At 45.0% G+C, this 27,358-nt stretch overlaps 1 protein-coding gene across 4 annotated transcripts in view; it reads right to left on the bottom strand.

Annotated features, from left to right (window-relative positions):
* The window catches only part of LOC111862679 (ATP-binding cassette sub-family G member 1), a 122,147-nt gene that overhangs the window by 26,323 nt on the left and 68,466 nt on the right, over positions 1-27,358 (bottom strand). For 3 of the 4 annotated variants that reach the window (XM_023848240.2, XM_023848239.2, XM_023848237.2), the window contains exons 2-3: positions 6,091-6,208; positions 3,045-3,234 (exon numbers count right to left, since the gene is read on the bottom strand). In XM_023848240.2, the coding sequence (XP_023704008.1) occupies positions 3,045-3,185 (141 nt within the window). In that variant the 5' untranslated portion in view covers positions 3,186-3,234; positions 6,091-6,208. The remainder of the gene's footprint in view (positions 1-3,044; positions 3,235-6,090; positions 6,209-27,358) is intronic. The other variant, XM_023848238.1, reaches the window with a different exon arrangement.

Genomic DNA, 27,358 nt, shown 5'->3' with positions numbered 1-27,358 from the left:
CACAAAGTATTAAAAACTTGGGCAATGATACTAAAAAGTTTAAATCAGAGTTAAAGAATTATCTACATGCTCATTCCTTCTACTCTTTAGATGAATACTTCAATGTAAATAGAGAATGATGTAAAATTAAGTTATATTAATTTTTAAGCTAAAATTGCCTGTACTTATGTATGTAACCTTTTGACATGTTCTGTATCCAAAGGTACTAACCTGCTTAGGATTTATAGAATGTAAATAAATTCAATTCAATTCAATTCAAACATATCTGTAAATTTGTAATCAAAGTGTACTACATTTGGTGAAGAACTCTGGGATAGATGCCCTGGAGCTCCATGTACGTCTCCAGGTATGTTGGTCCTTGATGCCTTTCATGGACATACATCTGAAGAAATTATGGTTAAACGTTACAGGAAGAATTGTGACCTGGTGGCGGTTCTTGGTGGCATGACAAGCCAAATTATATCACTCAGCATTTTGTTAATATAGCAGTTAAGATTATTTATGAAATGAATCTGGGGCCTAGCTGCCATTTGAAATCCTTCTGGTAATGCTATATGATACAATCAAAATTTTCAGAAGGTGCCTCGGCTGCTTGGCAGAAGATTGTAGGAAAAACAATGCAACATTCGTTCAAGAAATGTTGCATTATAAATGCACCTGATGACCCAGAAGGTGATATATCATGGGACAACTCTGATCTTGACTACCACAATTTTAAAAAAGGACTTAGAGGAATCTGTAGGCTCAAAATGTGAGACCAGATGTAAAAGTGAAGAGACAGAGAAGAGGTAAATTTGTTCAGTTTAAATTTTCTGTTTTGTGTTTATCTGTATTTGTTAATTCAAAGAAGTTTTATGTTTGAATACTGAATCAAGGGTGCATCTGCTTAGTGGGGTGAGACTGAGTCCACTTGGTACTGCAGCCACCACTGGCCCCCTGTACCAGCTCTGGATGACAGATGATGGTGACTGTGGAGCAACTGGTGGAATGATGATTGGCTGGGGAAACTGAGGTACCCTGTGAAAATCTGTCCCAGTGCCACTTTGTCCACCACAAATCTCACATGACCTGACCTGGGCTTGAACCTTAGCTGCCATGGTAGGAAGGCAGTGACCAACCACCTGAACTATGGCATGGACTCTGGGTGCATCCTAAGATTAATGGAGTCTTAGAATCAAATAAATATGGTAAGTACTCTCATTATTAACACAATCTTACATTTAGGTTGTGTTTTATGAAGGGACAGCATAGTTGGTATAGTGATGAGGTCAAGAAAATGTGGAAAACGGCGTCGAATTGAGTGGTTGGGTTTACTGTTGATGAAGTGTATTTCCAATGTTGTGTTTCCGTGAGTTTGCGGTTTTGCGATGGCTGGCTTGAGAGAGTGGCGTGTCTGTACGAGTAAAAAGTTTTGTTTTAAATTTGGGAAAACTGCTGCAGAAACGCACCAAATGTTGAAGCAAGCTTTTGATGACAACAGTTTAGGCCAGACACAAACTTAGGACTGGTATAAGTGTTTCAAAAATGGCCGAACATCGACTGATGATGACGATTGTTCGGGATGGCCATCAACGGGCAAAACACCAGAAAATGTCGCGAAAGTTAGGGATCTGATTCTGCAAGATCATAGACTGACCATCCAAGACCTCTGTAACACCTTGGGATTAAGTTATGGTACATGTCAACGAATTTTGTCAGAGGAACTGAACATGAGGAGGATTCCAGCAAAGTGTGTGCCACGACTGCTGCAAAATGAACAGAAGCAGCATTGCTTGGAAGTCTGCAGGGAACTTCAGCAACAGCTTCAAGAGGATCCAAATGTTCTTCGAAGGTTGTCACTGGTGATGAAAGTTGGGTTTATGGCTATGACCTTGAAAGCAAGCAGCAATCGTCGCAATGGAAGAGCCCTTCTTCACCTCGGCCAAAAAAAGCTCGACATGTCAAGAGAAACATTGAGTCATGTTGATCTGTTTTTTATATTGACGCGAGTGTTCATATGGAGTTTGTCCCTCCTGGTCAGACAGTCAATAAAGAGTTCTTCGCGATGTTCTAAGGTGTTTGAGGAAGGACATGTGGAGAAACCGTCCAGAGAAGTGGCGCACGAACGACTGGGTACTCCACCATGACAACGCACGACCACATACGGCGTACATGGTGCAGGAATTTTTGACTAAAATCAAGATGGCAGTTGTTCTCCACCCACCGTACTCTCCAGACTTAGCTCCATGCGACTTCTTTCTCTTCCCCATCATGAAAATCAAGTTGAAGGGGCGAAGATTTGATACAGTTTATGAAATTCAAGTGGAAACGCAGACGGTACTAAACACCCTAACAAAGAAAGACTTCCAGGATGCATTTCAAAAGTGGCAGAAATGCTTGGATTGGTGTATTCGCTCCCAAGAGGACTACTTTGGAGGTGATGGTGCAGAATAAGATCTAGGTAAGTTGTAATAGTTTTTATTAATATATTTCGGGAACTTTTGCATAGCACCACTGAGAGCTTTCTGAGTTACCACGGTTAGGCATTTTAATAAAATTTGTTTTAAACAATTTCTACTTTAACTTTCAACAAGCTTTATGATAGTAGGAAATAAGTAACAAACAGAAATAAGAGAAAAATAAACTCTGGAAATGCTTGTCACTACTCAGTCAGCAAACTGTAGCTCTGTCCAATTTCCAAAAGGTTAAGAAGTAGGGTAAATGAATGAAACATGGTATCTTACGTGTATTTTGAAAGAAGAACATGAATAACATATGTCCGAGAGCAATTTGGATGTTAGAGTACAAGTATAACAAGAAATGCTGTTATTCATACATGTACTTGTCACCTAATGCTGTCAAGCGTCATGACGTCTAGAAGAACATGGGATGCTGGTAAGACTGAGGAAACAAAGAATACATAGCGAAGTCTGATCAGGAAATCTCTTGGGTAATGAACACTGATATGGTACACCACAGCCCACAGTTCTCATCTCACATATTAACATGGATGGAGTGACACTGAAATTTCAAGTTATGCATTATAAAAATACTGTTAGACTTACAAGTGTAAGTTTTTGTTTCTTTGTAAGCTCGCTACCAAGCTTGAGGTCAGCAGCTATTCTCATGGCCTCGTGCACCGAGAGGTGTGGCTGTACCAGGTCCTGCTGCATTATGTAGCGAGACATCTTCTGAAACTGGACCATGTTCCGTGGCTGCCCATTTACCAAGACGCTTCCTGTAGCTCCTGCATATCTGTAATGGTATACAAACGGTTCATTAGTTCCTTCCTACATGCACCTAGGCAATGGAAAGTTGACATGACACTGAATGCTGACGACAGTTTAAATCTATTTATGCATCTCAAATTACTGCAATGTAATATTACCAGAATAATAAACCAGTTTTTACCTGCATTACGGATACTTTCATTATCATAATGTTTAATAGCTGAAATTTTAGAGAATAAATACGACAAAGTGTTGTGTCTACTCATGCATAAGTTTCGAGGTTTCCACACAAGTATATGTTCCTTCTTCAGATACAAATTTTAACCTGAACATGTTCCTCCAAACCACTGGTATCCATCCGAAGGACTACCTGGTGTCACAACCCCAGAAGACCACAATGTGTATATTCATGTGTTTAAAATAAATAAGGCCGTAAATGAGGATTTTAATTGTATCCAAAATTCTATTGCAACCTCTAACATCAGTTTTACACTTGTTCTACCATACACATTGACATGGGTAAAGAGAGAGTGGTCCCTGTTTACACATAATTTTTGTCAAACCGGCTTGACTGGTTCATTCTATCCCTGCTGGTAATTCTCTGTACCCCAAGTGTGGGATCACAAGGAACAATTTGACGATTCCATACTTAAAGCAATGCAACGTGAAACTGATTTCTAATAGTACAGTCAGATCAAGACATTTCATGTTCGAATGACTCAGCTTTTAAATTGTGAAAACCACGATCTTCTATTGCAGTTACAGCAAATACATCAAATATATATATTTTTTCTGTTACAATGTGCCACACTTTCCCCTACTGCTTATCGTTTATGAAGTCCAGACCAAAGACCTTAACGTTTTGTAAACAAGGCCATAGCGGTAGAGTCGGGAAAGTTTCAACGAAACTTCGGTAATAAAAATAAACCTTCCTTTCAGTATATGGTAAAATATAAAGATCTATAAAAATAAACACAACTCAGTGTAAATGTCTACCACGTGCTACTAGTTGTACGTCATAAGGGAGCTAGGAAAATATCAAACGAACGGAACTTGTGCTACACAACGCGGTAACAGAGATACACATCTATCTGCATGTGAAAATTTCTACTAGAGGATCAGCAGACTGGAAACAGCAGAAAATCTTGTGAGAAAGTTCACTTCCTTTTGTTTAATTATTTGTGGGAAATGAGTATGGACAAGGAAAATGCGTTTCACTTTTCCTTATAATCTGTATTCGAAATGTTTCGCTCCGACAAATATTCATCGAGTTAGTTCGAGATGGCATGAAGGCATTCATGTTAGCGTTCGGTATGCTGCACGAGCTCAAGGCAAATTGGAAATCGGCTGACAAACTTTAGTGAAACTCGTGAAAATCCGTTCACAGGCACTCGAGTTGTGCACAGCTACTCCACGACGGACGTTCGACCCCCGGCAGGGGGTGAGATTTTTTTTTCTTCACCAATGAGTCCAGATAGGCCCTTGGTCCCATGCAGCCCCTTGTCCTGTGGGCCATCGGAGCCTCCTACCCGGGCGAAAGGCGATCGGGGCGTCATCTAGTGCAGAGAGTACGAATACGTGTAACTTCCAACACGCTTACATGGAGTTGTGTTTATTAACCCCCTAAAGCACATTAGCAACTGCAAGTACCACCACTGCCAACACAAAAGAGCTTTACATTTTGCACGATTCCAACAACGAACAGCGTTTCTTTCCCTAAATCGGTTGCTCGGCGCAGGACAGTCTGTTTACTTCGAGTTGCATACATACTGTCATGTGTATGGAGTGTGGCTACAGACGGAGTTTGCATTGATGTTCGGACTTACTGGACTCCTTGATACAGCGCGCGACTACAAGTTACAGTATACTGTTAAAAACACAGACACACTAGTGTCCACAGTCACGTCTTCACTAGCCGTTGCTTGGTAGCGGCTACAACGGGTAGGACGTTCCCTCTCCTCTGGGTTCCCGGCCGCAGCTACAGCAAATCTCGACTAATTAATTGACCGCCTCTATACTTGTCCTGCTTGTAACATTTCGGAACGGACCGCGTACAAAACACCGCTTCAAATTATTGTTGAATCCAACTGTTGCCGTGGAAACACGCTTGCTTGCGAAGCCGTTACTCAGTGACGGATATCTCTGGTGTCTTCGCAGTTCTTGCCTTGATCAAATATGCCACTATAAATTTCCGTCTCAAATTCAACTTATTACATTGTCCCACTCCTCTATCATCACATGTTTCGGTCTACATGGCTATCATCAGGTGCTGCCTATCTTGGCAACAATGTTTCATTGTACGCTAAAATTACATATGGCATGTGAACGCGAAGTTGATATTAATTAAAATATAAAGTTTGAATTGAGATTGGAATTAATCTGTACACACACAAACCAAGAAACAACACGAGCAGTCCAAGAGCGTGGTAAAATCTACAAGTCATTCTAACATAACCACTGTCACGTACCGGGTTAGCGTGACGAATAATAATGGGTTCTGGATTTGTTGCTTGACTTTGCTGGCGCTTTCTTACAATTACAGCTGATTACAACAGCTCACACATTGAGTGCCTTCTGAATTCCCTTACGGATGAATAACGGTTCTTGCCTGACGAGTGCTCTGAAGAATCTCTGACTGCCATGACTCAGAGTCACTTTATGACTGGCGCTTTACAGCCAATCATTTAGTCTTGGCGACAAGCCCCTTTAGACTCACGACCAGTATTTGGTCGTAATCCTTATGTAACATCCTCTCATGAGAGGATGGGTATGTCGTTACAACTGCTGCTGGCCCTCGCCAGTGCAGATGAAACCAAGCACAGACCTAGGCTATTCACGAGACGAACTGGGCATACGTGCAGTAAAAACGATTGCCACTTGCCTGTACCCGGCCAGAACGTTCAGCAGCGTGCTCTTGCCAGCCCCGGAAGGGCCTAGAATGGCTGTGAGTTGTCCAGACCTGAAGAGGCCGCTCACGCTTCTCAGAATGATCTTCTTTCCTGCAAAAAGGTACCAAGTCACGATGAAGTAAACGTGCAGTTCTGGATACAACAGAAAGCCTCCCGTTCTCCTGCACGGACTTCACTGTCCTCAAATACCGTGTTGCTCTGTTAATATAATGCAAATACATAACATTATTGTTGTTATAATATGTAGGCACTGCTTTATTTACTGCGACATGTTTCGGTCATGCATGACCATCAGCAGGCAGGAGGAATACGTAGTTATTGAAATAGCGATACGGATCCTTATCGGTGCAACGCGTCGTATTAAATATTAACATAACAATTTTGCCTCAGATTGGTGTATAGTTAAAAGAGCAAATACATGATTAAGAATGAAAGAATATTGTTGTTGTTACTGTTGTATGAGAAGATCTCACTCCTTGAAGAATGCCGTCTTCTGGGATGTGGAGCTGTGTAGATCTTGTGTGAACCGAAGTTTCGGAGGAACGTATCGTCTCCATCTTCAGGGTACAAAAATCCGCGAGCGAGGAAACAGCGTGAGCAGGTTCACACAAGATCTACACGGCGCCACATCCCAGAAGACCGTGTACTTCACAATCACCGCTGTGATAACCTCAAATCTGACACTACTCACTACTTAAGTTTGACGACAATAACCTCAAATTTCGCAACAGTCGCTTAACGCTAGGGAGGAGAGGAACATCCACTGTTTGAAGACGTTACCAAGCAACGTGGTGAAGACCGTGACTAAGAATGCTAGTCTTTGTAAAGAGTAATTTTCATTTCGTGCATCCTGTTTTGTTACTATATACAATTCTTTATTAGAGTCCGTCGCAACACAACAATACAATGTTCAAGGCTAAAACTAGCTTCGCTACATGTTTCGGCTATTAAAACCATCACCAGGCAAACACGTGATTACCAAATTCACACGGCATTTTCCGCTGGGGAAACTAACCAAACCTACTCTGAGAAACTTCATAGAGAACTATACACAGTGCGCAAAAAATACGTGAAGCAGTGTTACGATCTTACAGTTGAAAACATTAGAGATAACTGTTCGTAAAGTTATATTTCCAAATGTGACACATTTGACTTGATCTGCCTTGCCAATGGGTTGTGCCGTGTTGCGGAAACAATTCGTGCAAACTGTCTTCTGTGAAGGAGGTATTTGTTAAAGCACCATATAGAAAAGAAGCATTTAAAGCAGTAGCACCGAACGTTCCACTTCTGTCGGAGCCACTATTAACGCACTGGGCACGTGGCTGTGAGCTGTTACACCGAACATTCAGAAACACTTAGGAATGTCGTGAATACCTTTGACCCCAAAAGTTCAACTTGAATTCAAATTGCCCAAAGTGTACGAAAGAGGTATAACTAGAAACTGATCTGCCATATATATCTGCTCACTTCTCTCATCTTCCATCCACCATTTCCTCACTGGAGGCAAGCAATAGCAATACTACTTTGTATCAATCGTTAAGTGTATTCAGAACCACTGTTTCTGAATTGAATTCGGTTCCTGGAAGAGTGGGTGAAGCAGTGAAAGAGAAAGAACACAACATTCTTTAAAAAAAAACCGAGGATATGAACAAATTTGTGAAACTGAAGAAGTTTTAGCCAATAAACGTACTATGACATGTTTCTCCGAAACGTCGGTTGACTTTCGACGGATTACGCGACATTATATACACCAGAGAACAGAACTCTTCATCGCTGTTGACAACCTCAAATCCTCCAACTGTTCCTTCTGCTTACGAAGCAGAAGTTTGTCGCAAGCAACTGACAGGGATTATGGTGACAACAGGGCCTTCCAGACAGGAGTCATGAAGTCTGCTTCCTTAGCACAGATTTTCAGCCCAGCAGACCCTGCTCTGGTCACGTCTATTCAGCGCATCAACTCCTCATCTAGCCTTTAGAGCCGCATACAAAGCACAGCAGTCGCCACAGCCAACAGCCTCCCTTAGGGCTTCCATCTCTACCCCACCCTTCGAGTTCCTCGGCTCTACGCCACGCGACTTCCCTTCGAGCTTTCTTATCGAATTCAAGTTCGTGAAGTCTCCACCAGCATACAGGCAGCTGAACTGTCAAAATTATTAGATTTCTAATCTAGGGTAAAAAGGTAAAGCTGTCAGGGGCCGTAAAGGCCCATACGGTTGTGAGATGTCGAGGCTCCCACATTTTCTAGACAATCGGCTCACAGATGGCGGTGAGGTTGTCAGCCTTATGGGCCGGCAGCCCTTTAGCCCCAGGAAGATTCCCGGTACTCATTTCTGTTACAGGCTGAGTCGACCCCAGGGCCATAGTGCGGTTAGAAGGATTAAGTCAACTGGAAAATCCAACAACCTCACCGAGAATCGAACCCACGATGTTCCGGCTTGTAGCATAGTGCCTCAATCAACTACGCTACGGCGCCCCTGTAATCCAGGGGCTAGGGGTTACTTCTGACAATGAAAACTGCGTATATAAGACAATACACCAACAGAGTTCGCTGAAATCAAGATACAAGTAAACCCCAAGCCTTGTGATTCAGACGACATATTAACATTTATTTTTACATGTCTTGCACTTTGAGTCCACTCGTAATGTGAATGACGCCATTGGGTACTTGTAATTTGCCGCAAGTTCCCAAATACACGCGTCAGCCAAATGCTGCATGATGTGTCACTGGGAGGTTTTATAAATATCTTCGCATCACCCAAGGGTAACTTATCGTGGAAACGGAAAAATACAGTGACCTCCTTCCAAGTTCTTTCCAGATAAGTCCTCCCACTTTCGGCCCAAACCATCCGCTGATCACTTAACCCTAACCAGCACAAAGTTCGTGTAAACAATTTAACCTCTCTACTTATTACCTTACAGACAACATGTGCCATCTCACAGAAGAGGCTGGTCTGGCAGTGCCAATCTGCAAAGAATTCGGGAGGTGCTATGTTCGGATCTCGGCTGAGACAATGACTATAATCAAACGTCTTTCGTGATTTTCCTCAGTCCCTCCGGTAAAATGCTGGAATGTCACCTAGATCAGGCCACGAACGCTTCAATTCAGATCCTTTCCAATTCATCATTCGTCTACCGTCCTGACTGAGGAAACACGGCGTCCTCATTATAAAGAACAAGAGATAATGTCATTTCAAAAATAATGGATGTTCGTTTGCCTCCATCTTCAGGAAGGCAATAGGTTACTTCCCGGTACTAGTACCGACACGTCAGTACCGACACGTCAGTACCCACTTATAAGACCAAAACTGAGTATTGTAATAAAAAAGTCCACGATATAAAAAGTTCGCTCTTGAAGCTGAAACTCATGAAAAATTCCCCTTGAATGTGACCCTTGGCCAATTTTAATAACAAAAAGGCACTTGGGTTCACTCGTCATGCACAAACCTCTTGTTACATTGTTTGGCACACACTGTTCATACAGAGAGGTACTTATCTGCAGTATTACGTCAGAGCATGCTTTGTCAAGTAATAAATAAACATGCAAACATTTTCCATAAAACTGCTGTACGCTGTCTGACAAATAGCGTGATTGCATTTGCATGCAGCAGTGGGCTACAGCGGTGTCCAGCCTCTCGCAAACTTTCCTAATCTCTTCCGCGGTTTAAAAATGGAAGCATGCAGAAGTCGCACGGAACAAGGTCTCGTGATTAAGCAGGGCGTTCCATGACACAATCGGTCCTTTCGCTGCATATGACTGGGGAATTGCCACGGTGCAAATGTTTCAGGCCTCATGCGACAAGCCCGCTGTCTCAGACGTTCCAAAAACACGGGATCGGTCATGATCAGACTCTTGGTACACTACATAATGACACTGTATTCACTGGAGATTTCCACTGCACACTGCGCCGCTTGGCTTCAGGGTCACACCTGTCATCTTCAGTGATGACTCTGTTCAGCCCATCGTCATTCTCCTAGATTCAGAACAAACTCTCCTTCTCCGCTGCACCTGGTTCCTAGTTAGGTTCTCTGTCATAATCTTCATACAGATTTCCTTTATGCCTAAATTTTCTGTCAAAAGAACTCGAAAAGCCTCTCTATTCATATTCAGTTCCTGTGCACAATGCTCACATCACAGGCAAAGCGAGCAACCAAAGAAGGCAGACAGTCACAATTACTGTTAGCAGTGGCAGATCTTAAAATCCAGTGGAAAAAGAAAAGCAAAGAAGAGGTTCGCAGTTTCTGTCAAAACACCAAACGGGGCAGAGGAGGAAGCTACTTGGAAAGGTACTAGAGGAAAGGCTCGTCTCAGTGGTTCCGCGGGATAAAAATGAACAGTCTTGCCTTCGTGCCACACCAGTCTGAAAGCGAGCCTAAACAGATGTAACTTTGTGGCCACGGCCGAATGCGAGTGTGGTGATTGGCTGAAAACCGAGGAACGTATCTTCTGGGACTGTAAACGGTACGAGGACCTAAGGGCAGCACTGATGGACTGAGAATAACAAAAAAAGAACACTCAAAGTCAGTTACAGAGCTCGTAAGGCTAGAAGAAAAAAGATTTGTGCTGTTACTTCATAAACAGTATTCCTATATTTATATAAAACAGATATGTAACAAAAGTAAAAGACGTAAGTGTACAGATTATTAACAGTATACTCTCAGATTTAAGGTGAGGGGGGGCACTATGATAGAATAAGATGTTTATAAGACTGTGCTACTGAATGCCGGATGGGCACTGCCTTGGACTATTTTCATATTTACACTTATTTTTGGCAACAAAAACAGTGTTTCGCGTTGCTCAGTGTTGTCAGACTCGACATTTGCTACGTCACAGGAAGAAAAACGAGTGTTTGCTTGTCATGTAAATTTCTCATATTTTACATTCTCACGGTGGTTTTCCTGGCTGTGACGCCGTGCTGTTGGCTTTAGGGGCCTCTTCTACCGTACAGACGTAGACAGCAGGTCCATCAAGTCAACCAAACTACATGACGTCACATCCCAGGCGCCTCTAATAAAGTAACACTTCACGCTGTCATACTCAAACCGAACGCTCCGGTCGTGTGGTCAGGACCACCGACTCGTAATCGGGAGGTTCCGGTCTCGAATCTAGGCCCGAAACAGTACATTTTAAATTATTTTTTTCTTGGGGTTCCTCAGTTCCTCCAGGCAAATTCCGCTTCCCTCTACACCCGTTGCATTACACTGTGCTACCGGCCAGTAACCATGGAAACGTTCTCTGCATGTGTGTAAACGGATATTGTGGCGCACAGATCTGCAAACAAGCAACAAGTACATAAGTTGCTATGCTATATGCGAACAAATGACCACTTCTGAACAACGGCTCGATAAACAAGTTCCTGCGGACATGTACGCGCTCGCAACAATAAAAGGACTGTGTTTTCGATGTGGTCCGCGCCGAGGAGTTATAAAGAAGACAACTGGGGCAATCCAGTTCCGTTGAGCTCTGCAAGGGAGGCTGAGAAGAGACGGCGGCCCAGTCTAGTTGAGAGCTGAAAGTACGGCTGTGAAAAGAAGACTTCTTATTCGTGCTGTAGTTACAGTGAGGCTGTTATAAAATCCGTTGCCAGGATACGACTAGTAAAGACTGAGAAGACTTCGCGTGTGGTAATGATTCGTGAAGTATGTAAATCGGCGATAGCGCTGTTAATTACTTGTATTTCGAGACGTGTGTGTATAAGTGGTCAATATGACAATATGACCACGGCCTGCGAGCGTGAAGCTACAGCCGGTGGATGCTGGCCATCTGGAACAATACGTAGCAGAATTGCTGACTAAATGAACAGGGACCAAACAGGGACCAAACAGGGGCCAAAATACAAACACGTGTGCACAGATGCGTCAGTAATGCGGGATGCTTCACTTCCTCCTTGACCTTGGTATCTGACGTCACACTCAAGTAATAACACTTCATCCTAAGATAGGAAACCGCTGAGAACTTTCCACTAGAAAATAACCACCGCACTGAAGACTGTTAGGCGACATTGTCAAGGACATCCACGAAGTCCGTATTTTGCTCTTGGGGAAAATCACGAATGTATCTGTTAATAATCTAGCGTGTAGAGCTGTTGCTATGCAACGACCGCGAGATGGGCGGATATACGAGCATCGTTCTGGGCAACGGCTCGGTAAACAAGTTCCCAGAGCAACAGACAAGAACGCAACAATAAAAGACCTGTTTCCTACGTGATCCGTGCCGATATGTTGTAAGGAAGGGACACGGTAGGGTCGAATACCTCCACCGTTGCCCTGCTAGACGTAGGAGGGAATGAAAATGGAGCCCAGTGTCTTGGGGGTATAACCGCGCCACCCTGTTCCTGGGAGACATAAATAGGGGGACTTGGCCCTCCAGGTTGGGGGAGTCTCGAAGCTGGAACAGTAAAATGTGACCATGATTCCCGCTGGACTCGAATCTAAGGCCCCCCACACACACACAGTTTGGCCTTCCGATCGACCTTACAGGCAAAACTGTGACAGTTTGCCCCCTCCCTTTCCTCCCCATACACGCGCAGATAAAGCGGCAGGCTTCATGCCACAATTACGGTCTTCCAGCCTATAATGTTGAGTCACACACGTCACGTGCTACGGTCCTGCAGGCAGAACTGACGGACTGACGGGTTTCCCACAGGCCAACAGTCCAAACGATTGGCCGGCCGCACCACACACGTCAGTTTTGCCTTTCAGTCTTCAACTGTGCAGGCTGAACTGGAGGCCAAACTGTGCGTGTATGGGGGCCCTAAGAATGACTGCACTGGCGAGGACCAGCAGCAATTGTAAACGACTGACCCACCTACTCTTCAGAGAGGATTTTACATAAGGACTATTACCGAAAGCGTTCAATTGAAAAAGAAAGTAGGGGCCTGGAACCAAGACGAACTGATTGGCGGCAAATGCCAGTCGTAAAGTGACTCTTTGAACTGAGCTTTAGTTCAGTTCTGTACGGGAGTCTGTGAAGAGAGGACTAGACCCCGGAGACTGAGCAACAACCATTTATAGGCCTTTACCAGGAAACGTCTAGTAACAGGCTGAGAAACACTAGACTGTGCGCTCTAGTGAACTGTAAAAAGGTAAAATTGTCCACGTGCTTAACTAATTAAGCACTACGTCATGAAGGCGTCTGGAGGAGTGGAGGTATAGATCCATATTTTTCTTAACCTCGGTACTAGCTGGAGGTGAGTGGTCAGCTTCACGCCCCGGCCGCTTTACATCCGGGGAAAGAGCCCCCGGTACCCATTGGATAGGGGGTTAGATGGACCCCAGATCCGGTCTGGACGACGTGGAGAAAATTATTGACCCTACCGGGACTTGAACTCCGACCCCTCGGTCGCCCAGCCCGTAACCAGTCGCTACACCGACTTCTACTGAAATGTGTAAATAGCGATAGTGTTACACGTAGTTATTTGTAGTTGCGACCTGTAAGTGGTCAATAAATCAATTCACCAATCGAAACCCCGTCTGCAGTTACATACGCTACGTGACAGTAGGTTCAGTTCCGTCGAAAGGCTCCCGCATTCGCCCTTGGGTTCCCGAAAAGAAGTCTGAACTCGCCTGCTAGACGTCGCGGTTGTCAACACGGCTGTTAGTGACGAAACGTCGTTTCTGTACGAAAAATACGAAACATAAATTTGTGTACAGAAGGGAAAGTCTAATCCAGAACAGGTCAGGATCAGAAACGGGTACACGCGGTTCGTGATAACCTTCCGTGATAACCTGCATGTCCCGGAGCGTTTCCAGCAATGCGCACTTCGCAGCATCGCGTTAAAACTGGTTTTCTTCACAGTCGTCTGCTTTGTACGGGAAGGTAGGCAGCACGTTTAGTGATAATCTCAGTAAGCGGACCGCTACATGACTTGCACTACTTACTTACTTACTCATGGAGCTGAGCCCTTCTGGAAGAGCCGCCAGTTATGCAGCTACTCAAGAATTTCCCAGCATTTTACGGAACCCGAAGGTTCACTACCGTGTTCACAAGAGCCCTCCACTGGTCCCTATCCTGAGCTAGATCAATCCAATCCATAACATCCCATCTTATCTCGCTACGATCCATTTTAATCTTGTCCACCCACCTACGCCTTGGTCTTCCCAGTGGTCTCTTTCCTTCTGGCTTTCCAACCAATATTCTATACGCATTCCTCGTCTGCCCCATTCGTGCTACATGCCCTGCCCACCTCATTCTCCTTGACTTGATCATTCTAATTATACTTGGAGAAGAGTACAAGTTATGAAGCCCCCTCATTATGCAGTTTTCTCCAACCTCCTGTCACTTGATCTCTCTTCGGTCCAAATATTCTCCTCAACACCCTGTTCTCAAACACCCTCAGTCTATGTTCCTCCCTTAATGCCAAAGACCAAGTTTCACACCCATACAGAACCACAGGCAAAATTATAGTTCTGTATAGGATCTAATTTTTATGTTTTTGGACAGCAGACGAGAAGACAAAAGGTTCTGGACTGAATGGTAGCAAGCATTACCCAAGTTCAGTCTCCTCTTAATTTCCTCCTGAATCAGGTTTCGATCTGTTACTGTTGTTCCTAAATATCTGAACTGTGCCACATTTTCAAAGCGTCTGTTAGCTGTCTTTACCCTGTATTCTGGTCTAGAAGTAAGAATATGCTGTGTTTACTAGCGTCAGTTTAAGCTTCTGTTTCCCTTTATGGTATCTATGTTAATCGCCCAGTTCTTTTTACAACTCTCACAACAAACAGCGATTAGTTCTCTGCACATCGTTAATCCATTCGTCCTTGCAATGGACATGCTGCGTGTTTCCTCTGCCTAATTTGTAGGGTTATGGCGCTCACTGCCTTATCTACAGAACTGCTGGAGCTAAATGCTCCTATGTTGTGCTGCTACCTGGCGACAACTGTGAGAGGTATACTGCGTGGCAATGGACCCCTTTCTTGCAGTCTGCTGCTGTTTGAGATGTGGCCCGAATGTGTAAGAATAAGTGCTGACAGTCTGCGAAGTGACCCCAGATCCACACGTATGCTCCTCCAACGCCCCGGCCCCATCTCAAATAGTAGCAGGCCGAAAAAAAAAAAAAAAAAAAAAAAAAAAAAAAAAAAAAAAAAAAAAAAAAGGAGAGAGAGAAAGAAAAAAAAAGAGAAAGAAAAAAAAGGCGACCAGACACCTGCAAAAAATTCAACAAACGGAAAGATCTGTTTAAACTTCCGAGGGCATTGTAACCGCTACACGAAGTTTCCTCAGCACAATATGTAGCACAACCAGGGAGAAAACATCTTCTACACATATCACAGGGGAAAACACATAATGATAGTAATAATAATAATACAACACTGTACTTAAACACAACTCCCCCCCCCCACCTTAAACATAACCACATTATCTACTCGACCCTATAAAGGCAAAACCTATCCCCGTAACATGCCGTGGAGGTCCAGAGGGTTGTAAGACGTCGAGGATTCCACATTTTCTAAGACAACTGGCTCACAGATGGCGCCGGCCGCCTTTAACCCCCCCCGAAGATTTGTGGTACACATTTATGTTAGAGGCTGAGTCGACCCCAGGGCTATTGTGCGGACGGCAGGATTAGGTAAACTGAAACATCCAATGATTTCATTGGGAAACGAACCCGCGACCTTCAGGTTTGTAAGCATAGTGTCTCAGCCCGCTATGCTACCGATATTCTCCTTACAGTGCTTCATTTTTAAGTTTTAAAATTTAACCTGCGTATGCGTGTTCTTTATTTTAAAATCTAACGAGCACATGCACTAAGTCGGATGTGACCGAGTTCAACTAACAATCTACACGAGCAGTGCATTCAGACATTTGTAGAGTCCTCACGCTGCGAATGGGTTGCCAGTTGCAGGCTTCACAAACAGGGCTGCAGTGAAATCCGGTGTCGGGGAAAATTACACGCCATGACCTCGCTTCCTCGTTTGATAAGGCGTACAGTAAAGTGTCAAGTTTAGAAAAAACTGCAGCGGGCTTTGAGAAAAGTGTAGGTTGACATCTGAATCCAGAAACTATTGATGTGATGTAAAAAACATATCCCAGTAACAGGCCTTGGAGGCACATAGGGTTGTGAGACGTCGAGGCTCCCACATTTTCTAGACAATCGGCTCACTGAAGGCGGTGAGGTTGTCAGTCCTATGCGCTGGCAGCCCTTTACCCCCACGAAGGTTCCTGGTATTCATTTCTGTTAAAGGCTAAGTCGATCCCATGCCATAGTGCGGCTGGAAGGATTAGACCATGTGAAAAATCCAATTACCTCAACGGGAACCGAACCCATGACCTTCCGGCTTGTAGCATAGTGTCATCTGTGCGATTTACAGTATTGTTTTGCGGACCATTCTGGTAACACAAGCCTGAGTGGGTCACAGTAGAGGGCGCAACTCGTGTTGGGGACAGGCGTTACAGGGGTAACTTCTGGGAGTAATCTGTTGTCTCAGCGTGCATGGTTTCAGTCTTCCCCATACGCTGCATACGGTTCAGTTCGAAGTGACCAATAAGGCTCAGGTATACGAGCATGTTTTGGGGCGTTTTATTTTCCACTGAAGTGACTTAAGGGGAAGACGCGACGCCAACATATACAAGCGTCTTAACGCGGCTGTAACCAGCTCCCAGTATGCATCAGAGACCGAGAACCAGGCGATTTGACTGATGTTAGTGACACACCATTAGCAAGAAGTTAAAACTGGGGGGTTATTAAAGCGCGTTGCGTCTCCATGCGAAAACAGTTTAGCGTCCCTGCGCACCAAAGCGCATGGAAACGTAAGGCGTATGCTGCAATTGCAATAAAGCGCAGCTCTACTGCAACGACTGGGGTCATTCAGCACCGACAGGCGCATCAGGACCCCGCAATTATCGCCATCACGTGACCCCGGACCGAGTCATCATCGTTCTACTGGTCTGAGATCATCCCACCACGTCACATCCGTTCTCCCGCTACGAGTAACTTCAACGGCCACAAGGAAGCTACCTTAATTTAGTCTACCTGGCGAGGTTACCCAACCTCTGGCGTCCAATCCCACCTTCATTGCCCATAAGAACCTCCCTTTAAACCGACCATCTAATTATTCAGTGAATTTAATCGCGTGACCGCTTGTAGGTTCCTCTGCCAGGAAGTCCAGTGGGGGGTGACGGCTGGATAACACCGTTTATGCACGGCTACGGTGAGTCCTGCACCACCTGACGCGTGCGCACTGTAGTTCTGGTCCATTTGGAACAAGTCAGACTCGCGTTATGAGCTCAACAACCGAAAACTCTTCTAGTAATCACTGACCCGCGAAGACACGCAGACCTTCAACTGTACCAAGTCCTGAAAACTAAAGTCAGAAATATTAACTGCAACGCCATTAAAGGAAAACTATAAGATGCTGAACGTTGTCGAGCTAACGGCTGTTATGAACGTCTGGCTATAAGAAGTAGAGGAACAAAAAGGAAAAACATTCCAAGCAAGATCCGTGGTGATGGTTCCACGAATCACGAGGAGAATAATAAAACGGGACGCGTTCCATTTGTGCACAGTTTGGGGAGGACGTGATATTGCCACGTGTATCAGTGAATAAGACACGGGTTTGGATTAGTGAATCTGTTTATTCGATATTCACAAGGCGTGACTAAAATTATTTTTACACTCTCAAGGTTACTGTAGCTATAGCATAAAGTCTTCAACGTCTGTTAACACTTCACGGTTGAATCCTCACAAGTCCTTTCCATGACTGTTCCGTGTCCTTGACTCACGACTTCTTAGCTATGACTAACTACAAACGACCCTCACTGTCCCCTATAAACCTTCGGTGCGGATCCCAAAGAAAACACCTATTATTGTAGACGTGTTTACAGCTCTGTTGACCACTGGGCAAGGTGCGGACGACATCGAAAAATAGTCATGTGATAGTTATCTCGCCAGTCCATTGGCGCGCTGACTGTTGGCTACCAACGAGCTACAAACATTCCTCTTATTATTGCATGTGCTTAAGCGAGCAGGTTTTTACCGCGCCGTTGAATAGCCATACATGTTACAATATTATGATTTCGATGTGTGTCACGTTGGTGATGGAAGCAGTGTGGTCCACAAGATACCCCAAGGGCTACACTGGCTATTTATGTTTCAAATAAAGTTTCACAGCTTCTCTCCAAACAAATTATCGACGATTGTGACAGCCATTACCAGCTCCTTCTGTAGTGTTTTCCTTTCTTTCATTTCATGTTCTTAAAATTAACGGGAGAAGTAGTCCATGTTTACGTATGCACATGATTTAGGTCAGAACATAATACATGTTTTTTAAAAAAACGCTTCCTCTTTAATGCCTGACTTACTCTGAGCGCCGATACTCATGTGACCTTCACTCATTCATCAACGGCTCCACAGCCCTCTGCTGGGTCCTGACCGCTTTTTCAGTTTAGTATTCCCATACACGCCGATCAAGGTCACCGCGCCTCCACCCGCTCGAACACTGCGATCGTGGGTTCGAATCCCACTCAAGGCATGGATATTTGTATGCGTTTATGCTGCGTTTGTTCAAGGAGTCCTGCTGATTGTCTAAAAATAAGTCAATGAAGTGAAACTAAGAATTTAACGGATGTCCTGCGCTCCAAGTGGGAGCATCATGAATGGACAGATAGTCAGTAGGACTCCTTAAACGGGAGATAAGCCCGTCGCAAGGCCGCTGCCTTCACACAGGACAGCACAAACAGAAAATAAACGCATACAAACATTCATGCCTCGAGTGGGAATCGAAAGCACGATCATGAATGAATGAAACACGTGTATTATGATAATAAGAAGATATCCAAGCCATGCGTACATTTCGTGACTTCTACATGCGACCCCGCGACGACTGCGAACGCTGAACCTGAACTTGAACTAAACATAACTGACCAAGCTGACGATTGCAACAATAATTCTTCAGCTACTTCAACAAAGGTTTAAATGTTAACAGTTGTCGGGGCACGGGGCAGCGTAGTCCGTTAGGGCACTATGCTACATGCCGGAAGGTCGTGGGTTCGAGTCGCGATAAGGTCACTGGATTCTTCAATTGACCTAATCCTTCCAGCCGCACTATGGCCCTGGGGTCGACTCAGTCTATAACAGAAATGAGCACCGGGAATCTTCCTGGGGGGCAAAGGGCGAATATGACCACTGCTAGGTAAGGACTCAGTATAAACGTTCCAGCAAACACGCAGCAATAGGAGCTGTGTTTTCTATGGACCATGCTACAGCTAGTTACTAGGCAGTAGGCCGCGCCATAGCTCAAGCGGTTAGTCGTTGGCTTCCCACCGCGGCGGCCCGGGTTCGATCCCGGGGTCTGGTCAAGTGGGATCTGTGGTGGACAAAGTGGTGCTGGGGCAGGTTTTCCCTGAGTACTTCGGGTTCCCCTGCCAATCTTCATTCCACCAATTGCTCCACAATCACCCTCACCTATCATCTGGGGCTGGTACAATAGGCCAGAAGTGGCCGCAGTACAAGGGACTTAGTCCCACCCCATTAGCATTAAAAAAAAAATTGCTAGGCAGCACAACAATTGAGACAACAGAAGTGTTTTCTATGTGGACACACCCTTCCTCTCGTCAAAGAGGGCGCCCACTCTCCTCCAACTAGTGCCGAGGTAAATGTTCATGGAGCAGTGCTTAATCAGCCAAGCACAGGGACAACTTTACAGTTATAAAAACGCATAGCAAACTGAGAGCACAAGGGCCTCATAAGCATGAGCAGCAGACATGACATGACGCCTGTAGGCCGGAATAGTGGAGCCAGAGTAGACGTCCACTCTTAGGGAACGGCTAGGTAAAACGTTCCTGCGGCAACGGATACGCAGGTAACAATAGAGGAATTGTTGGGAAGAATGTTTTCTGTTAGGTCCGTGTAAAGTGGTTCTAAAAAAAGTGTCTTTCGTGCAGACTTTCACTAATAGTATCTTCAAAGTTAACAGATTCTGTACTATGTATTAAGAAAGAGATCTTACTTAAACTACACTAATTGCCTTTGGATGCGTCAGTAACATAACCTCCTGGAATCAGACAAGGGTCAGGCCAGCGATAAGCCCTGAAGGCCAAACATGCTGTCTGGTCAGGGCAGAGCTAACGATTCCTTCAAGGGCTACAGGCCTGCTGTAAAAGGGCCAAACCGAGGGCATAAGGGAGGGGGGCCGTACGCACATATGCTCAACTGCGTAACAGAACTTCGATTTATTACATCAGGTGCTTCAATTTTCCTAAGCAAGTGTACGCTAATGGTGATGTACACTGGATTTCGGTTTCTCAAAGTGCTTACCAGGGCGACAGGATTGCGCAGCCGGTACAGCGACTGGTTACGTGCTGGTCGACCGACAGGTCGGAGTTCGAGTCTCGGTAGGGGGAAAATTTTTCTGATCTCCATGTCGTCAAGGCCGGTCATGGGGACCACCCAGCCTCCTGTCCCATGGGTACCGGGGGAGGCTCTTTCCATGGGGGTAAAGCGGCCGGGGTGTGAAGCTGACCATTCACCTCCATCTAGAGCCTAGGTCAAGAAAATGTGGATCTCTACATCCACTCCCCATACGCTTTCATGGAGTAGTGCTTAATTAGTTAAGCACAGGTAAAAAGGTCTCTTGTACTGCGGCCACTTCTGGCCTACTGTACCAGCCCCAGATGATAGGTGAGGGTGATTATGATGGAGAATTTGGTGGAATGAAGACTGGCAACGGAAACCGAAGTACTCGGAGAAAACCCGCCCCAGCGCCACTTTGTCCACCAGAAATCCCACTTAACCAGACCTGGGATCGAAACCGGGCCGCCGCGGTGGGAAGCCAGCGACTAACCGCTTGAGCTGTCGACACTGCAATAGCCTGTCCCACTGTTATATTGTCACCTGATTCCGTACAGATGGGAACATGTGAACCTGCAAGAGGAAAGGGAAGAGAGGCGCATCGAGACAGCAAAAGAACTTCTGGTATGTCTTGCAGTGTAAGGGAACGTTGCAGCAGCTACGGAGATTTTACAAAAGAAGTGGCTAAGTGCGTGGCAGTTTTATAACACCCTTATCCTAGTAGCTGTGTTTAAGCAGCCTGATGTATTAATATTACAGCTTCGTACATAATACTGTCACGTTTTTAGTGGTTGTGTGACTATAGACGGGGTATGCATAGGATGAATTGGATTTATTGAACACTTCCATACACCATTCTGAACTACATTTTACATGTCACTGACACACACAGACTAGTGTCTCCCATAAACTACAGTCTTCGCCAGCCGTTTCCTGGCAACGGCTTCTAACAACGGAGATTCTTCAGGTTCCCGCACTCAGGTCCTCAGCTGTCCGTATGGAATTCATGTCGGCTGATAACTCAGCTAACTAGGTCCCAGGCTGGCGGCCAATTCACACCCAACGTCCTAGTCTTCCCTTCACAGGCGGACTTTCAGCTGACAATTGAACTCTCTCACTCGTCAACCAGCTGCTTCACGTCACTTCACTCTACTGGACTGCTCACAACTCTAACCAACAATTAACTGCTTGAAAAGTCAAAGTCACATTGCGACAGTCAGTCAGTCAGTCTTGGTGTCAAGCTCAATCTGGGGCTCATGACCAGATATTTACTACTGTTTGACAGTTTCGGTCTTGTTATTGTGGGGCGCCCTCTCTCACGAGAGGACGGGTCTGTCTTTTGTCAGAGTCATTGTCTGCAGTAGTAAATCTGTCATAAGTAAAGGATATTTACATTTTACATGTTAAACATGTACATAAATGTATATACAATATATACAGGGCCTCTGTCAGTCCAGGCTTAACTGCTTTCAGAGAGTCAGAGTCACGTTACCACTGACGGTCAGTCAGTCTGTCTGTCTTGGTGTCGAGCCCCAGCTGGGGCTCATGACCAGATATTTCTTTTGTATGAAAGTTACTGTCCTGTCCATGTGTAGCGCCCTCTCTGACGAGAGGTCGGGTCTGTCATTTGTTAGTCAGTCTGTAGTAATTTGTCCATTGTCTGTATTTACACATATTTGCAATACATACTTATATAAATGTACAATATTTACACGACCTCCGTCAGTCCAGGCTAGGTACAGCAGATTATGCCCTTTTATATATATATATATAAATAAATATCCTAATAGTATTAGCTATCACGGCAGTCTAGTCACTTGAACGGTCGTATGCCTGACCGCCGCCAAGTTTAAGCTTTCGTCAAACTGTCCGGCTTATAACATCTCGGCACCGACCACATAGAGAACACCGTTCTTCTATTGTCGCGTTGGGGCCCGCTGCCGCGGAAACGCGTGTATCGATCCGTTGCTTAGAAACGGGTTGCATAACTCCATTCTTCTATTGATGAGTGCGTGTATGTTGCGGGCGTTACCTAGCAATGGCAGGAATATTTATTTTCTGTCTCATATATATGTTCTCTTAGTATGTTATGTTGCGGCCGTATACGGCACACACTGGGGCACGCGGTAGCGTACCTGGTTCAGCACTATGCTACAAGCCGAGAGTCGCGGGTTTGAGTCCCGATGAGGTGGCGACCTAATCCTTCCATCCGCACTATGACCCTGGGGCCGATTGAGCCACTAACAGAAATGAGTACCAGGAATCTACCTGGGGGTAAAGGGCTGCCGGCAGTCATCATCATGTATACGTGAGTCATGCTAAAATTGTTTGCCTGTAAGCTCTATTTTGCGTCACACGTCTATATACGTTGTAATTTTTTTTTGTTTCCAGAAATAATTAAAACTCCCTTAGTACTGCATGAAAATACCTGAATTCGATTCTGTTGCGTGGATGTTACGTGTGCTGTTGCAGCTGCGTGTATTTGCGTGTTTGTGTGTTGCGGTGGCTTGTTTACGTGCAACGCGGCGCTGCAAGTCGTTATGATAACACGCAAATCGGACACGGGGCAATGCAAATGTACGGAACGGCTCTACAGCCCGTTGTTGGGCCCTGGCAGCTTTCTCAGTTTCTTAATCATCTACAGTTAGTAGGGTTCCATGGACGGGGGATGAGCCTGTCGCAATGCCAGTACCTACACACAAAACAACACAAACACAGAATAAACATCCATGACTTGATTGGGATTTGAACCAACTTCCCCAGCGTTCGAGCGAGCGAAGACGGTTCGTGCCTTAGACCGTGCGGCCACTGAGATCAACACCCGAAAACTTATCCTATCAGATTTAAATTTAGGAGCCCATGGCCGGAATTAAATGAGGGCATTTCATTGAAACAAGGAGAGACTGCATGGTCTGCAGTGATAGCGGAAATCGCGTTGCTTTTTGAACTTCGTCGCCTTAGCTACGTCTCAGCTCCGCAGAGGTCGCATAATAAATCCTCTTCACATCCTCCCCCTCAGTATTCGTGGGTCTCATGTCACTCAATCCGTTGTGTCAGACCGCCTGAACTCATTTAGAAAACTGTTTACATGTGGCGACAAGGACGCGATAACAAGTGCAGCAATTAGATTCTCAGGCTGCCTAATCTCAAGACATCTGTACTGCACAATTACTGCCAGCCGAACAACTATTTACGCATTTTATAATGCAAATTAGTATACACAGAAGTTCATCAGGGGTCGCGCGGTAGCGTACTTGGTTGAGGCACTATGCTACAAGCGGGTTCGATTCCCACCGAAGAACGTCAAGCATGGCTTCTCAGTGACACGAATATGGCCGATTAGGTAGACATGTTTACTGATAAGGATTTCCCGTCTTCTGCAGGTGACTGACCGTCCATTTCAAGATAAAACCTTGAAAATTTTGGACTCACAGGTTCTTGAAATTCAAACTCGAACTGATGTGTTAACAGTCAGCCTTGAACACGAGTAATTCAACTTCAGAAAGCAACAAGCCTAGTTGAAATTGGGAGGCACAAGCTAAGTGACAGGTTGTCAAGGAGGTGACTATGAAGAATGCCGTCTTCTGGAATATGGCCCCGTGTAGATATTGTGTGAACCGACGTTACGGAGGAACGTATCGCCTCTGTCTTCAGGTATAAAAATCCGCGAGCAAGGAACCAGCGTCAGTAGGTGGCTGCAGCCTAAGTAAGGGCTGCACAGAGGGATGGGGGAAGTCCCGTCCTCGGTACTGCATCAGAAACAGGAATCCAGACTCAAATTGCTATATGCATGACGAAATGTTCCCAGTCAGATATGCAGCATTTTCCAGTACGGAAAAGAAAAATTGTACAGACACGACCATGTTTGAAAATTTGAACATAAAATTAATATATATAAATGATAAACATTTAAAAAATATGCAGCATAAATAGAGATATGTGTTTATATGCGCCGTCAAACCATGTCTAAAATTTAAGAAATAAAGTAATTTTTATATATATCGAAATGAGTATACTTTTTGGTTGCAAGAGAGAAATATGCATTTGCATTAAAATTCGGTCCCCACTTATAACATCTCAGCACGGACTACGCAGAAACACCCCGTTTCCTCTGCTGCATACGTAACCCTTGCCGCGGGAACGTGTTTAGCGACCTGTGCCCAGAAAATGAGTCTGGTAAACATGCCCATCTCACGATCGTTGCATAGCAACGGCACTACACGCCGCCGTATCTCCTCATAGCATTCCTGTGAAGAAATAATCGCCTACTTTCCTGTGATACGACACGGACCGCACAGAAATCGATGCGTCGAACGTATGTATTCGTTGCCGCAGGAACGGTGGGGGCTTTCGGGAGTTAGGGAGGGATATACAGACATGAAAGTGATCCCATAAGCCTCCTTTCAATTTTTTCACAAGGAAATTAGGTTAAAGACACAGTCGCCCTAGAAATGGCATCAGACTTGACCTCCGGCTGGAAGTCCTTCAGCCCGTTTGAGTGCGTTCATCTCGTGATCTCTTTGTCGGTCAGCTCTTTTTTAAACGTAATTAGGCAAATGGGACGGATTCACATGGCGAACTGTTCCCGTTGCTTTCAGGTGGCAATTGAGTGCCACATCGCCCCGGCAATTCACTACATTCCTGCACTACAACAAACCACGGATACACTACGTGTTTACATTATCGTGCCGTTACTAACAGCATTCATCATCCCCGAGGCAGCGAGTCTGCAAAGTTGAACAGCCTCGAACAAAACCTTCGGACGTAACCTCATGTATTTTATTGCACATTAAACGGTAATGCTAACTGAACCTGTCAACAGACAGAACAGACAGCCCCTCCGCACTGATGAGCTCTGCAAGTGTTCGCTGTATCCGCCTGCTGCACTTTGTTTATTAATTAACAAATGTCTCAGATGTATTTCGTCTTGCATGAACAGTCTTTAACGTTTTGTTTAAATGTTACTACATACACAAACCTATTTAAAGTCACATTGTACAATACATGTTTCGACCGTCATTGGTCATCATCAGGTGTTTTAAAACTGTTTGTGGAGACTGCTGTGCTTGCACAACTTTCTCCAATATCAACCCTTATCTGCAATGCAGACCCCATTCAGGCCGGAGTGCCTCAGGGTAGCTTATCCGACCCTCTCTCTTCAATACTTATATTGATGACATTTCATCACTTGAAAATGACATTAACGTAGCCATTTCTGTCTGTGATGATGACAGGGATATTAGGCAGCACAGATGGAGCAGTCAGGAAGTTAAACGCTGCCATAGGCCATTTAGAAACGTGATTCCGCATATGGAGAATAAATATTCATATAAACAAGCACAGAGTTTTTTTATTGCTAGTGGGGTGGGACTAAGTCCCTTGTACTGCGGCCACTTCTGGCCTATTGTACCAGCCCCAGATGATAGGTGAGGGTGATTGTGGAGCAATTGGTGGAATGAAGATTGGCAGGGGAAACCGAAGTACTCCCAGAAAACCTGCCCCAGCGCCACTTTGTCCACCATAGATCCCACTTGACCAGACCCGGGATCAAACCCGGGCCGCCGCGTTGCGAAGCCGACTAGCCGCTTGAGCTATGGCGCGGCCAACACACGGTTACTTTGTGTGCTAAACAGCTGTTTGACTATTGCTACAATATACTTCCAACTGAGATCTTAACGGAAAAAGCATAACTTGGACCAACGCAACGAAGCACCTTGGCCTCACACTTGATTCGAACTTAACATCCTCTACAGGGTGAGGCAACTGTTCCCTATCTTACACAATTCCTCCACCACTGACATTAATCCAGCGTTATAAATGTACAAGCCACTTCTCCGTTCATATTGACATATTTATCCCGCGTGTGAGGGCGATGCTGCTGCCACACAAATAAATTACAGACATTTCAGAATAAAGTCCTCAGGATAATAACAAAATTACCGAGAGTAACAACAAGTGTAACCTTACACGAAAAGACGGGAATGTCATTAATTAGAAGTCAGATCAAGAGGTCAGGGAGGGCACTGTATCAAAAGTCTGTAACCAGCAAAAACAGCCAGATTCAAGCAAGAACTAGGTCACAAAGCCATAAATATCTGCGTCTCCTGTCCCTGCTTGCAAGATAATCCGCTCGATACGGCAGTCTTAAGCAACACATAGACCAACAATTTGCTCTGATCGGTCGTAAGCACTGCCTCAATCCATACATCATTCTGGAACACTGACCCTTCAAAGTCTGCATATCTTCCAAATAAAAAGAAATCCAGTCAAATGTTGATAAATTCATGGAGCTGAACCCTTCTTGTGGAGCCGCCAGTTGCGCATCTACTCAAGAACTTCCCAGCATTTTGTGGAACCCAAAAGTTCATTACGAAGTTCACATCACTCTTCCACTGGCCCCTATCCTGAGCCACCTGAATCAGTCCCTACCACACCATCCCATCTCTCTAGGATCCATTTCGATATTATCCTCACACCTACTTCTCGGTCTTCCTAGTGGTCCCTTTCCTTCTGGCCTTCCACCAATATCCTATATGCATTCCTCTTCTCCCCCTTTCGTGCTACGTGCCCTGGCCATCTCATCCTCCTTTACTTGATCATTCTAATTATACTTGTTATAGAAGTTATGAATGTCATTACGTAGTTTTATAAAAATTAAATCCAAGCTTATAGAGGAAAGCCTCTCTGCTCGCAATAAAGTTTACATTCAGTCCCCGAAACGCACATCTGCCTGGGACCCTAGTCTGCCCACCTTCTCCGCTCACTGACTGTAACTACAGAAGATGTGAAAGGAAGCACATGTCCTAACGAACAGGCAGGCATCGAGGTATTCGAGATGTGCCTGGTTCCAATCTCGGTCGAGGCACTGGCTATCCTGGTTTTACTCAGTATTTCCGGGCTTTCTGGAAATATGATTTACCAGCCCGAGGGAAGGGCAGACGATGATGAGTGTGGA

The sequence above is a fragment of the Cryptotermes secundus genome, unplaced genomic scaffold, assembly GCF_002891405.2.
Source record: "Cryptotermes secundus unplaced genomic scaffold, Csec_1.0 scaffold5, whole genome shotgun sequence".
NCBI classification, from domain to species: Eukaryota; Metazoa; Arthropoda; class Insecta; order Blattodea; family Kalotermitidae; genus Cryptotermes; species Cryptotermes secundus.
Note: the sequence above shows the minus strand (reverse complement) of the source record. Positions and strands in the feature narration are given on the sequence as shown.